At 38.5% G+C, this 13,072-nt stretch overlaps 1 protein-coding gene across 5 annotated transcripts in view; it reads left to right on the top strand.

Moving 5' to 3' along the window:
- grid2 (glutamate receptor, ionotropic, delta 2) overlaps positions 1–13,072 on the top strand; it is a 394,784-nt gene that overhangs the window by 222,454 nt on the left and 159,258 nt on the right. For all 5 annotated transcript variants that reach the window (XM_079637090.1, XM_079637092.1, XM_079637091.1 and 2 more), the window contains exon 3: positions 383–667. In XM_079637090.1, the coding sequence (XP_079493216.1) occupies positions 383–667 (285 nt within the window). The remainder of the gene's footprint in view (positions 1–382; positions 668–13,072) is intronic.

The raw sequence follows: 13,072 nt of genomic DNA, 5'->3' as shown, positions 1-13,072 counted from the left end.
AGTTAAACCAAACTTTTATTTTGACGGGTTGTGGTGAAGACCTTTGAGTTTCAGTGTGTTAATGATATAACAATAATTATCAATCATTAGTGTGAACCCTAATGTAGTTACTTAACTTTATGGTTTTCATGTTTGTGTACAGGCCTTAAAACCAGCAAACCTCGAAAATATAAAGTTTCTCACATACCCAATCTTACTCGACCGTTTTTTAAAAATAATTTGTCAGAGACTGTTACACCAAATATTTGTACTGTCAAATCAACGATTTTGAGTTTCACCTATTATGTTTGCACTGAAGATATGAGAACCTAAATCAAATGAATGGAAGATTAAGTCAATCATTATAAAAGTTGTGTCCTCTCTCTCTTTCTGTCGCCCACAGCTTGTGAGTTGATGAACAGAGGTATCCTAGCACTGGTCAGCTCTATCGGCTGCATGTCCGCGGGGTCGCTGCAGTCTTTAGCAGACGCCATGCACATCCCTCACCTCTTCATCCAGAGAGCGCCCGCGGGGACTCCTCGCTCTAGCTGTCCGCCCACCAGTCGCGCCCATGCAGACGACTACACTCTCTTCGTCCGACCTCCCGTCTACCTAAATGACGTCATCTTCCAAGTGGTGATGGAGTACACCTGGCAAAAGTTCATTATCTTCTATGACACCGACTATGGTGAGTAGTTTTACTTTACTGATAGCATTAGTAAACGGCCATAAGGAGCTCCTTCAGAGTGTGTCCAATCAGTGACCCCACATTAACACCCCTTTATTACCACCACAGAGAGGACATTTTACAGCATTATTACCTCCATTGCTCATGTGTTTAAGGCATTTTGCCTGTGTGTGTTTAAGAGAAAAGAGCATGGAATGAGGGAAAAGCATTCACGGATTAACCACAGAGCCGAATGGGCTGCTGCCCACAGGCCTATCAGTCCAAGAGGCCTCATTTATTTTTATTTTTTTTGCAGCATACATCTTCCCTTGAGCCTTTACCCATTGCATTTCATTGCGTTTCTCTCAGTCTTGCAATGTGTTTCACCGACCGAGCAAACTGGTTAAAGTTAAGCATGGTTCTTGATAGGTTTTGACAGGAGCGGAGCAGATGAGGGTGAGAATTTGCCTGCGGTTAGTCAGGCAGTTACCCAGCCACCAGATTAGAGCCATTTTCATTGATCGAGGCACAGAATATTTTCCACTATCATGAAGCTAATTACTCACGTCAGCCAGGGAAAGATTGATGGGAGGTAAAACAAAGCATGCTTTAAGATGGATGTTTCAGTCATAACGTCAGTATTCTACCAATAAGAAAGAATAATGATATATTAAGAATTTTATTTGTTGCATTTAAATGGTCATACAATAAGAAAATACTTTTGGTTTTGGGGTATATGTTGGTGTTAGAAAAGAGAAAAAGAGAAAAATACTAAATATGTGAAAATGGTATAATGGACAATAAAAGAAAAATGAAAGATAATAATACAAATTGACTGATTTAGGACGCTCCACAACTCTTGAATTATGCACAAATGCTTTGAATGGGTGACTCACTGATTGATTCTAATAAAGATTGATGTTAGCATGTTGCTAGGGCTGTCAAAATATACACATTTCACTACATGATTATCATGGTCAAAATAATTCATAATATTATTGTAAAAGATGCCTATGGACATTTTTTAAATAAAATTCGCCATTCATTCAAATAGCATTCAAATTCATCTATAGCTTTGTTTATTTTGAATGAATCACACTCAAAATAAGTGTAGGTAGGCAGAGAGAGAGAGAGTTTATAACCATAGCTGTATAAAAAGAACTGTTGATCGGCACTTCCTGCTGTCTGGGGTGTCTAACGCTGTCTCTTTTTTACAGAATAAAAAAAAATCCCCACACTGGCTCATTTTTTTTTCCGGGTGTGGGTAGTCTTACTTTCATCTGTTCTTCTTCATCACAAAAGTTTATTTTTTGCATGTGTTGCCAATTTACACTTTCAAATGATTTTACTCGCACAATGACATGCACTTTTATTCACGCACACACCCGAAGTGTAGGCATAGAAAGCAGGTGGTCACACAGTAGGGAGCACTGAACTAAGTTTTGTTTTCTTTCATGTCTTATTGCAGTTAAACTGTCAAATACATACACGGTTGGGTTTACATAAACGGCTGTGTCTTAAGTGAACGTTAACAGTTGGGACAAAATCAGATGTGTGTATATTAGAACCGTGCCGTGTTTAAAGTGACAGCAGCCACTGTGTGTATCATTCTGTGTGAATGATACAAGCACTGGTAAAACAAAGTATAGCAGGCAGCGTAATTAAAATGTATGTATTCTGGAACATATGATGCCTTTAAATCCTGTAGGCGTAAGCAGCTTGTTTGGAACCGAGCATTTGTGTTTGTGAGTGGGTTAAAGAGAGAGAGGGAGCGAGATATAAGTGTATATAATGCAGAAATATAATGTAGTTGTGTGTGAAAAGAACTTCATGGTTGATGTTCCCTCTGGAGGGCATGCTCTGCTGCAGCAGGTTAAGGTGCGAATGAATAAGTACCTGTCCCCGAAGACAAACGGATATGATTTCAGCCATGTCCAGAGGGCCATATGCCTTGGGCAGCTATGTATAGTAATAAAGCCTTAGAGATCCTCTCCCCTCCTCCCTGTCTTAAGTGTGTGGAGAGCTTGACCAGTGACTCTGCAGATAGACTCCTCAGACATTTGATTAGCTGGCCTCTGAGCAAGTGATCTTTCAGAGAGAACAAAGTGTACCTAAATTGCTTTGGCTTTTTAAGATGACTCGGACAATAGAGCGTTTATTGATAAATTGATTTTGCCTCCTTGGTGTCCCCTGTTTTTTAGGACTAGTGGTGCTGGCAGAAGTCTCAAAGAAATAGGGGGAAAAAATCCATTTGTGTTTGTAGTCCCTCTATGTTAAGTAAGTATCCTCTGCCATAGCTGAAGTTGTTCGGTGGATTAGGCGACTTCAGAAAACTGATTTTGAAATAAATTCAAGTGTTTTTTTTGAGCTACTGTAAGTGGATTTTAATTTAAAAGGACTTTTTATTGCTTATATATAAGTTTCATAGAAACATACATGTTTCTATATCAAATAAATGTTTTTCTTTTTAACTCTCTGATAGAATCCTGAAAAAAGACACTATTGTGGTTTCCACACAAAATTAAACGGAACAGTTATTTTTAGTGATAATAATTATAAAGGAATCTTGAATATCAAATCAGCTTATTAACATTTATTTTAAAGGATTATGTGATAAAGAAGACTGGAGTATTGGCTGCTAGAAATTCAGCTTTGCCATCACAGGAATAAATAATAAAGTATAATAATAGCAAACGGTTATTAATGTTACTGTTTTTACTGTGGTTTTGATCACATAAATGAACATGTTTTTTTTTAAAACCAAACAAAAAATACTCACCAAAAACTAAATGTATAGATGCGTAATAAAACTATATAATGTATAAATGCTAAACATATAAAAATATATATAAATTGAAATGAAATAAAAATGTTCTGCTATCCAAAAGTCTGTGTAATTACACATCACATCCTAGTAGGTATTTCAAAATCAATACTTGAAATACTCTACAGCGATCTGTCACGACACATTAAAGAGCCACAAAACGGCATTTATTGTTTAAATTTCTTTTGAAAAATTACCAAATTTGAAAGGTGAGACTTTTTTCTAATACTGTATGTTTAATATCAAAAGTAAGCTGGTCTGTCCTGTCTGTCAGCGTGTTGTCTGTCTTCTTTCTGCTCCGCGATGTATTTTTCACTGTGTGAGAACATGGTGTGGCGTGAGAGCAGCGTAGCTTGTCTGACATAGCGACAGTAACTAAGGGGGGCGGGTCTTTGCGAGCTTGGCGAGTTGGCTTATCTGCAGGTGCACAACTGAAGACAAGTAAATGTATGGAGAGAAAAAAAGAAGCCATTGCTAATTGCTAAGATACAAAGTAGTAATTATGTGATTAAATGATTCATATATAATATGACGTGTACAGTTTCTTGACATGCACAAATTCCTAAAAGCCAAGTTCTAATTCCTCTTCTGAATGTAGATTGTACTGGTAATAGAGACATGTGTTCAACATAATGTGTTGTCTCACTGCTTAAGGTGAAGTCAGTGACCTCTAATGCGATTACCACCTTCCATAAATTCAGTTTGAATAGCCATGGTGTAGCACTTATAATATTAGAATAACCTGTCCAGCACTTTGCCAAACCAGGATAAGGTTAATTTAATGTGCAGCAAGTCCAAATGAGATGATTTCATGGTTAACAGACAAGTGGATGAAAAAGATAAAGGAAATTGAGTCCCTCTTTTGAGGAGATAATTAATAACGATCTAGGCCAATGACCCTATTATCCTCTCGTGATAACCAGTCGCCCTCTGTATTGTAGGGTGGGTCAGGACTGAGGATATATTTAATTGGACATTTTCTCTTTTCCTTATTGTACATTGTTACAGGTCGTCACATGTTCCTGAATATAGTTTTCAAAATATACGTCCATCTTGGACAATCATAGAAATTCTTGTTGGTCTGAGCTGGTCTTTTCATCAGGGACATCCTCTATCTCTCTGTCTCTGTCTGTCTGTTTCTCTCTTAGCAAGATGAACTGTGACATGAAGATTTGTTTTTAGCCCCCATTGTCTCTCGCTAGTGTCGTAAAGTCTAGTGGAAACATTAAACACAGTAGAGAGGATGCAGCTAGTGGGAGATTCACAGTGTGAGAGCTCACTCAATCAGCGCTCAGCTGCGGGCCTCAGATCCGGTCCTTTGGATTCTGCTCACAGTTCCTACCAGGCCACATATGACTGCGGCACTCAGAGAATTTATCTAGCTCTGGAATTTGATTTAAAGAACTCCCATCAGCCAAAAATAGTGGCAGTTCCCTCTAATCAGTAATCAGTAGACTGAACCGGAAACTGGCATGTATTGACTCATGTCAAGCTTTTGAGTGACTTAAGTCTCAGGCAGGGGTGGACGTGTTCTAATCAAGCCAAGCACCATTGATTTCTCTTTTAGATAGACGGAGATAGAAGTAAACTGAAGACTTTATAGTAGTTTGGGATTTTAAAAAAAGAGAGAATCTAAAAATTTCCATCAAAGATGCATACAGTATAACGCTTTGATCCAATAATGCCAGGGACACACTTAATGACTGGCTAAAACATTCTAAGACTGAACTGAACCCACGTACAGACTGTTTCCAATGTCTGGAGCAGATTTTAAACACCGACGGAACGCAACTGTCTCTGACTCGGCACGTTTTGGGCTTGATCAGTTTTAAGTATAAAATTTCATTCATAATCGGCCTTACAGTCTTTAAGTGTGTCCCCGGCTTAAGGCAAGTGGGTGGGGTTTTTTTTTTTTCATAATGGGCATCCATCCATCTAAAAACAAAAACAAAGTATGAATTAAATTAGCACTTGAGATTATGTGCCCTATTTGTACATACTGTATAATAAGAATTAAAACTAAAAGTTTTTTTTTTTTTTACTTTCTGATGCCAAGGACCACCAAATCACCTTGCAACCCCATTCCTAAAATACCAAAGGAGCTGTATATTCATCTATGGTTTAGATCCATTTATGATGTGTGCGATAAACATTAAGAGTTTTATTATAAAGACAACACGCAATGTGCAAATTTATTTAAATGTCTTAACGTTTTGGCTATATCATATCAAAGCCAAAATAGAAAGAAAAAAAACGATCTGGAAAATATTCTTTGTACTGTAAAAAAAAAAAAAAAAAATCAGTTACATGTAAAGCAATATGTAACATGCTAATATATATTTTTTAACGTTTAACTTTTCTATCTAGTTAATGCCATGATTTCTGACTAACCAGTCTTAAGAAAGCAGATTTAAACCCAGAACAACTTTCCAATTTGAAATCATTGGGTCAAGGTTTGACTAGTTAGCATGGGTTCAGTTCCCAGGGAACCTCAAATACATTGCAAGTTGGATAAAAGCATCTGCCAAATGGATAAAAGTTTAGTTATGTAATATGCAAACAAGGTGATGTAGAGCTATTAATCTATGTATTGTGTGAAGTTTAGCTCAGTAACGTATGCTGGTGATGCTCAGAATTGCAGTCGGGATTCTCTGACGGGGGAAGTGAGGGCAGAGTATGTAATGATAATGGAGACTCTAATGCTGATTACAATTGCATGTGTATTTTTTGACAGATAAAAAGGGCCTCAGTTGCTTGTTACCGCTGTGCTCTGTGTCTGTTTGTATTAATCTCCTTCGATATAACCTCTCATGTTAAGACAGAACTAATAAAGCCAACCAGGCTACTCATCTTTGAATGAGGACTCTGTAATGTCCCGACTTCATAGAGTCATAACTGAGAAATAGCAAGCAGTGTGCATTAACAGACCATTGCCTTCCGCAACCCCATCCTGCAATAACGTAGCCGTGTTACGTCTTTGTAAAACAGCTTCTACCCAGATGCCACTCCAGCACAGGGACCGTATCGCACCCCCCTATGTGTCCTCCACTATAAACACAAGCTGCTGTCTGCTGGAGCCCTGCCCTCCGCACTAGCTGGGGAACCCAATAAGACATTTCCAGCAGAACTGCAGCCGTAGATTTGCTTTAAATTGGATCCAGTGCACAGATGGAGGCACCGGTGCTTTTGACCCTCCTCCGGAATGCTGTGGATGTTGTCCTCATCTTCCCTTTTTAGCTGCATCGAGTGACAGTGTTTCAGTTGAGGTGCAGGCGGTGATGACCCTGCTAATTAAGCCAAGAGCCAAACGACTCTGATTTAGGTTTTTTGGTGTTTTCGAAAGTTAAAAACAATGGATTTCTTTTAAATGGTACTTCAAAAGAGAACTTTACAGGGGGATAGTTAACTTCAAGTAGTGACACTACTACTGTAACTTGACATTTTTCAGCAGCATGACAGCAGTTCAGTTATTTTCCGTGTAGCCTTTCTTGTAACAAGGTACTTCATTCAACGAGTTGCACTGTACCTCACTGTTTTTAATGTGCAGGCTGAGGAAATAATAAAACAGTCTATACATTGGTTATATTTCCGGTTATGTACATTAGGTCTAATATAATATAAACTTAACTGTTTAAGTTTTATTCTGTCACCCTGATTCAAATGAGAATTTATATAGGACAGGTTTAAAAATTTTTACATAACAAATTTTTGCCCCCCTAATAACTTTAAACAACTGTCCCCAGCTTGTAATGTAGCTAAATACTTTTAGCAAAGCATTAGCCTGATTGTAGTTTAATTTCTTCAAATTATGACTGGTTTTTAGTTTCCCCATCACTGTATGGCTACTGTAGGTAAATAACTCTATATTACAATTGAGAAAATAATTGCATATTTCTATAGCCTGACCATTAAATCAACAAATATATTATTTTCTTTTTACATACAGTACATACTTAGTTAAATAGGAGTCAATACCCGTCTGGAAGTTAAACTGATAAGCTAATATTTTAGTTGTTTTCTAGTTAGCTGGTCCATTATTGACTGGTTTTATTGTCCTGAGACCATGATCCAAAAATGTGATTGACCCGCAGGTAACTGTTTTTGTTGTTGTAAGATTGTCTATTGTGGCTAATGAATAGCTTGGACTAGGTAATGTTTTTAGCTTAAGATACATTTCCAGTCATTTCATGATTTTATTTTTGTTTCAGTTGAATTAATGGATTAATGAATGAATGGAGGCGGCATTTATATATTGTTTTACTATATACTACTGTACACACAAGGTGCTTTACAATCATATCAGGGGATCTCTCCTCAACCCCCACCAGTGTGCAGCATCCACTTGGATGATGCGACGGCAGCCAGTGCGCTCACCACACACCAGCTATATGTGGAGAGGAGAGAGAGTGATAGAGCCAATTCAATGGATGGGGATTATTAGAAGGCCATGGTTGATAAAGGCCAGTGGATGGAATTGGTCAGGACACCAGGGTTACACCCCTACTATTTTAAGAGAAGTACCATGTGATTTTTAGGGTGTTTTCACACCTGAAGTTAAAAAAAACAAACAATAAGCATTCACATTAGCATTTTTAACACTGAATCTAAAGATACCGCACCTAAAGGCATAGGGACATATTCGCAGCTTGATTGGTCGGCTTTTATGACATTTAGTTCGCAACAGAACTCACAGAACATCCAAAACAATGTTGTGTGCTGGCATAATGTGCTCTATGTATGTGCGTAGCCTACTTGAGAACTCGCGAAGAGCTTATAAATTGTGTAAAGAAGTCAAAACAGCAGCAGGAATCCCTCCGTCACACACACAAATGAAGATCTGCTGCAAGGAGACGCGGTTCTGATGCCTGTACCGAACTGTGATGGGCAACAATGCGACCTAACAGGTATGCTTGAGCATTCTGTCATTTTTAGGGCCACATCTTGTGACATCATGTCCCGTTTTTGGTGTTGCGTTCATATTTAATTCAAACCACACCAGAGTTTGTTTGGAAGAGGACTGAGACCCATCTTTTCAGCGGTCTCGGTCCGCTTGTTTAGTGCGCACCAGGGTTCAGAGGGCAGCGTTCACACTTATTCAAATGAACCGCACAAACAGCGCAATCGCACCAGGGTTTGTTATAGTGTTGTCAAAAATATCGATATTTCGATAAATATCGATACTGAAATATCTGAACGGTACCAATACTAATTTCCCGAAGTATCGATACTAGCCGAGCGGTCACTTTCACTTCTCTCCAAAGGCGCGTTGACAAACACCACACGTGACGCACTTGTCTCATTCGCTCTGGTTAAATAGCAGAAGTGAATGGAAAGATGGCGAGGGCGGCGCCCCCGCGACCGGCTTTGGTTGATTGATAAAGAACAGCGGGCATGTCGGAGAATAGCGCGGACACGCGTAAAAACACATCGCTAGCGGGCATGTCGGAGTCGGAGAATAGCGTGGACACGCGCTACACACCGCGAGCGGGCATGTCGGAGAATAGCGTGGACACGCGTAAACACACCGCGAGCGGGCATGTCGGAGAATAGCGCGGACACGCGCTTCACACTGCGAGCGGGCTGCGGGCACCCAAAAGATTGTTTGACAATCAATAATCCCTCACATCACTCATTTTTAAAAATTATTTTATAGGTGAAAACAGACTTAAAGGAACACTCCGACTTTTTGGGACTTTAGCCTATTCACCTTATCCCCCAGAGTTAGATAAGTCCATACATACCTTTTTCATCTCCGTGCGTGCTATAAGTCTGTTTGACACACCCACCGCTAGCCTAGCTTAGCACAAAGACTGGATGTGAATGGTTGCAGCTAGCATACTAATCCAAATAAGTGACAAAATAAAACAAAAATTTTCCTATTTACATGTTGTGATTTGTATAGTCACAGAGTGTACAAAAAACAAAGTCACATGAGACAGACATATTTTAACCGTATAAATACTGGGAACTATATTATCTGAAGGCGAAGCACTGCTAGTTGGGCGGAGTGATAACCGCAGCACCTGAGACACGCAGTTGTTTCTTCTGTCAACAAAACCAACGTGACTATACGTGAGTGACTCTAGCTCCGCTCAAGTGTTACTGGGACGACAGAGCGCGTTCGAGGCAACAATAGTAACATTACAGGGGATACATGGAGCCCGTAAACAACTGCAATAGTAGTTACCACCCTATTCATATAATAGTGTCACTAACGTTACATTAGATCTAAGTTAGCTAATGACACTGTTACAGTAACGTTAGGCTAAACATTTAAAAAATATAACGGAACACTTACCGCAGCCGCTCCACTTTGTCCTGTAACGTTATGTGATATCGATGGGATGGCTGTATCCTTCAGCACCATTTTTTGAAAATAGTCGTCCTCAGTGAAATGTACCGAGCAAACATAATGTCCCTTGATAATCTCATTAGGTGTGTTTTGATCAATATCCAGAGCAAGTAGCCATTTCTTCATCCGGTCAGCGTTTTTAGTTGGAATTCTATGAAACATCATGGTATTACCTGGTCTCCCGTTTATTGTCACAGCTCTTTACAATACAGCGAAAATCCATGATTGTAAACTACGCTTTTACTATTTATAAATTGCTGACTCTGTTACCCAAACTCTGAACGAACTCTCTGCTCCTCACCACGGCGCGTCTCAGGTGCTGCGGTTATCACTCCGCCCAAGTAGCAGTGCTTCGCCTTCAGAGAATATAGTTCCCAGTATTTATACGGTTAAAATATGTCTGTGTCTCTTGTGACTTTGTTTTTTGTACACTCTGTGACTATACAAATCACAACATGTAAATAGGAAAATGTTTGCGTTATTTTGTCACTTATTTGGATTAGTATGCTAGCTGCAACCATTCACATCCAGTCTTTGTGCTAAGCTAGGCTAGCGGTGGGTGCGTCAAACAGACTTATAGCACGCACGGAGGTGAAAAAGGTATGTATGGACTTATCTAACTCTGGGGGATAAGGTGAATAGGCTAAAGTCCCAAAAAGTCGGAGTGTTCCTTTAAGGAACAGGCTCCAGGGGTACCATTTAGCAAGCATAGGCTACGCTCAGCATCAGGGGTGTTTGTTGTTTGGACAGACCTAAAGGAAACACTAACTCTTCTCTTTTGAACTTTTCTGAAACATTAACCAAGATGGCCTAGTATTGTTGTTGATATGAGTCTGTGTTGTCTCGTTTTTTCACCGTAATTCTTTAAGTTAACATAATCTGACTGAGGAATCTTAGACAAGTAAATATTTTAACTGTGGTCAAATGTAAATTAACTTGAGCCTATTTAACTTTATTCAGAAAATTATTATTTAATTCTGCAATTTGCCTTCATTAGCGATTATCATCAATTTGATTACACAGATATTAATTAAACTAAACAGCTAGACAATGGCATCTCTGAATTCAATAATGAAATGCCTTTAACTGAAAATTTAATGTTTAATCTTATTATTATACATTACTGACACTCTATCCTCCAATTTGATACTGTTAAGTGCTTTTTTGTTACAGTAGGCTATATTTTAATCTTTGATTACAGTAGGTTATACAAATACAACGGGTCATGTTAGCCCTGGTCCAATTAAAAAATATTAACAGATAGAACTCAGGACATTTTTGTTCATGTAAAATATACCTCATTGTCATGTTCTAGAGTTTTTATATTTAGCTTTAAATAAAAAAAATACCCCCTTAATATTGTGACAGTTTTTTTCTCTGTGATATCGAAAATGGTATCGAATATCGATATTTTTCAAGGTATCGTATCGAAGTTAGAAATTCTAGTATCGTGACAACACTAGTTTGTTATAATCGAAGTGTGTGAACACTCCCTTAATGACCTCAAAGAGTCAGGACCTCTGCTTAATGTCTCATCCGAAGGATGGTGCTTGTTACAGTACAGTGTCCCCTTCACTATACTGGGACAGTAGGACCCACACAGCACCCCCTACTGGCCTCGCTAACTTCTCTTCAAGCAGCAACCTTGTTGCCCTAAGAGGTCTCCCATCCAGGTACTGACCAGGCTCAACCCTTCTTAGCTTCAGTGGGCAATCAATCTTGGGCTACAGGGTGATATGGCTGCTGGCATGCAGATGCAGTTACGCATATAAAACATAAGCATGATATTAAGTCTTCCTTTAGCGCTTTGTGACTGAATGGATACCTACAGTAAAGACTCTTTCATGTGATGCTTTTCCTGAAATTTTCTTTTTTGCTTACATCTCTGTCACACAGAGAGTATCACCTTCAAATCCCCCCACCTTAATTTATCCCGGTTCCCTCGCCCCAGTCCCATCTTTCAGGGACGCTTTGATCCTACGTTCTCAACGCCTCCCCGCTCCGCTGGAAATGGTTTGATGTAGGGAAAGGCCGCCTGTGCAGAGGGATGAGTGTGCAGCAACTCGTCCTCTGTGAAATACATCTTTTATTTAGCACAGCCCTGAGACAGCACTTCTGCCTCGCCACACCGCAGTGATAAATGTTCTACACAGGTTTCTGCTGCCACCCACTCCTGAGCTCTGTTAGCACACATGCTAATGCATTCCTGTGCTACACGGTCATCATGGTAATGTAGAAGGTGGAAACAAAATGGTTGATATTTGCCGGGAGTTTATTTTCAGTCTGACACCAAGTACTATCACTGATATCAATTCTGATACTTTTTAGTAAATGGAAAGAATTTGTGATTTCTGAGAATAAAATGGGTATAGTCATTTCACATTATATTTGAAAGTCATCAATTTTAACATTTAATAGGCCTTTTTATAACAACAATAGTTATGGAACATGATCCATCTTTTAACAACTTTTATTTTAAATGATGTATAACAAGTGTCAAACATTTAATTGAAATTAATGTCATTTAGCTTGATCATTGTTATGTGTTATGACCTCTGGCAAGCACTGCTCTCTGTTTGAATGAGTGCTGCGATTGAGCGCTCTGTAGTTTATTGTGTCTTTTCAGCATTTCTGCTCACATTCAGTTGAGGTGAAGGAGAAATACAGGTGAAACTCGAAAAATTTGAATAAGGTGCAAAAGTTCATTTATTTCAGTAATTCAACTTAAGAGGTGAAACTAATATATTATATAGACTCATTACATGCAAAGTGAGATATTTCAAGCCTTTATTTGTTATAATTTTGATGATTATGGCTTACAGCTTATGAAAACCCCAAATTCAAAATTAGAATATTGTGAAAAGGTTTTCATAAGCTGTAAGCCATTTAAATAACAAAAATAACAAATAAAGGCTTGAAATATCTCACTCTGCATGTAATGAGTCTATATAATATATTAGTTTCACCTTTTAAGTTGAATTACTGAAATAAATTAACTTTTGCACCATATTCAAATTTTTCGAGTTTCACCTGCTACTATCCTACATTACTATTTCCTAACAAAATGTGTTCGCATTAAAGGTTGTGTTATGTATACATTTTTGTGCTAAATAAATAATCACTTTTTATTGATTTACAGTTTTTTATGTTACATTTTAATCTGTGATCTGTTACATAAATGTAGGGGGTCTGTTTTATTAGTCTCACATTTGCGTTCAGTAATTCAATTAGTAATTCCTTTATTTAAAAA

This window comes from Phoxinus phoxinus (assembly GCF_949152265.1).
Source record: "Phoxinus phoxinus genome assembly, chromosome: 15".
NCBI classification, from domain to species: domain Eukaryota; kingdom Metazoa; phylum Chordata; class Actinopteri; order Cypriniformes; family Leuciscidae; genus Phoxinus; species Phoxinus phoxinus.
This window is presented reverse-complemented; position numbering and strand designations above follow the sequence as displayed.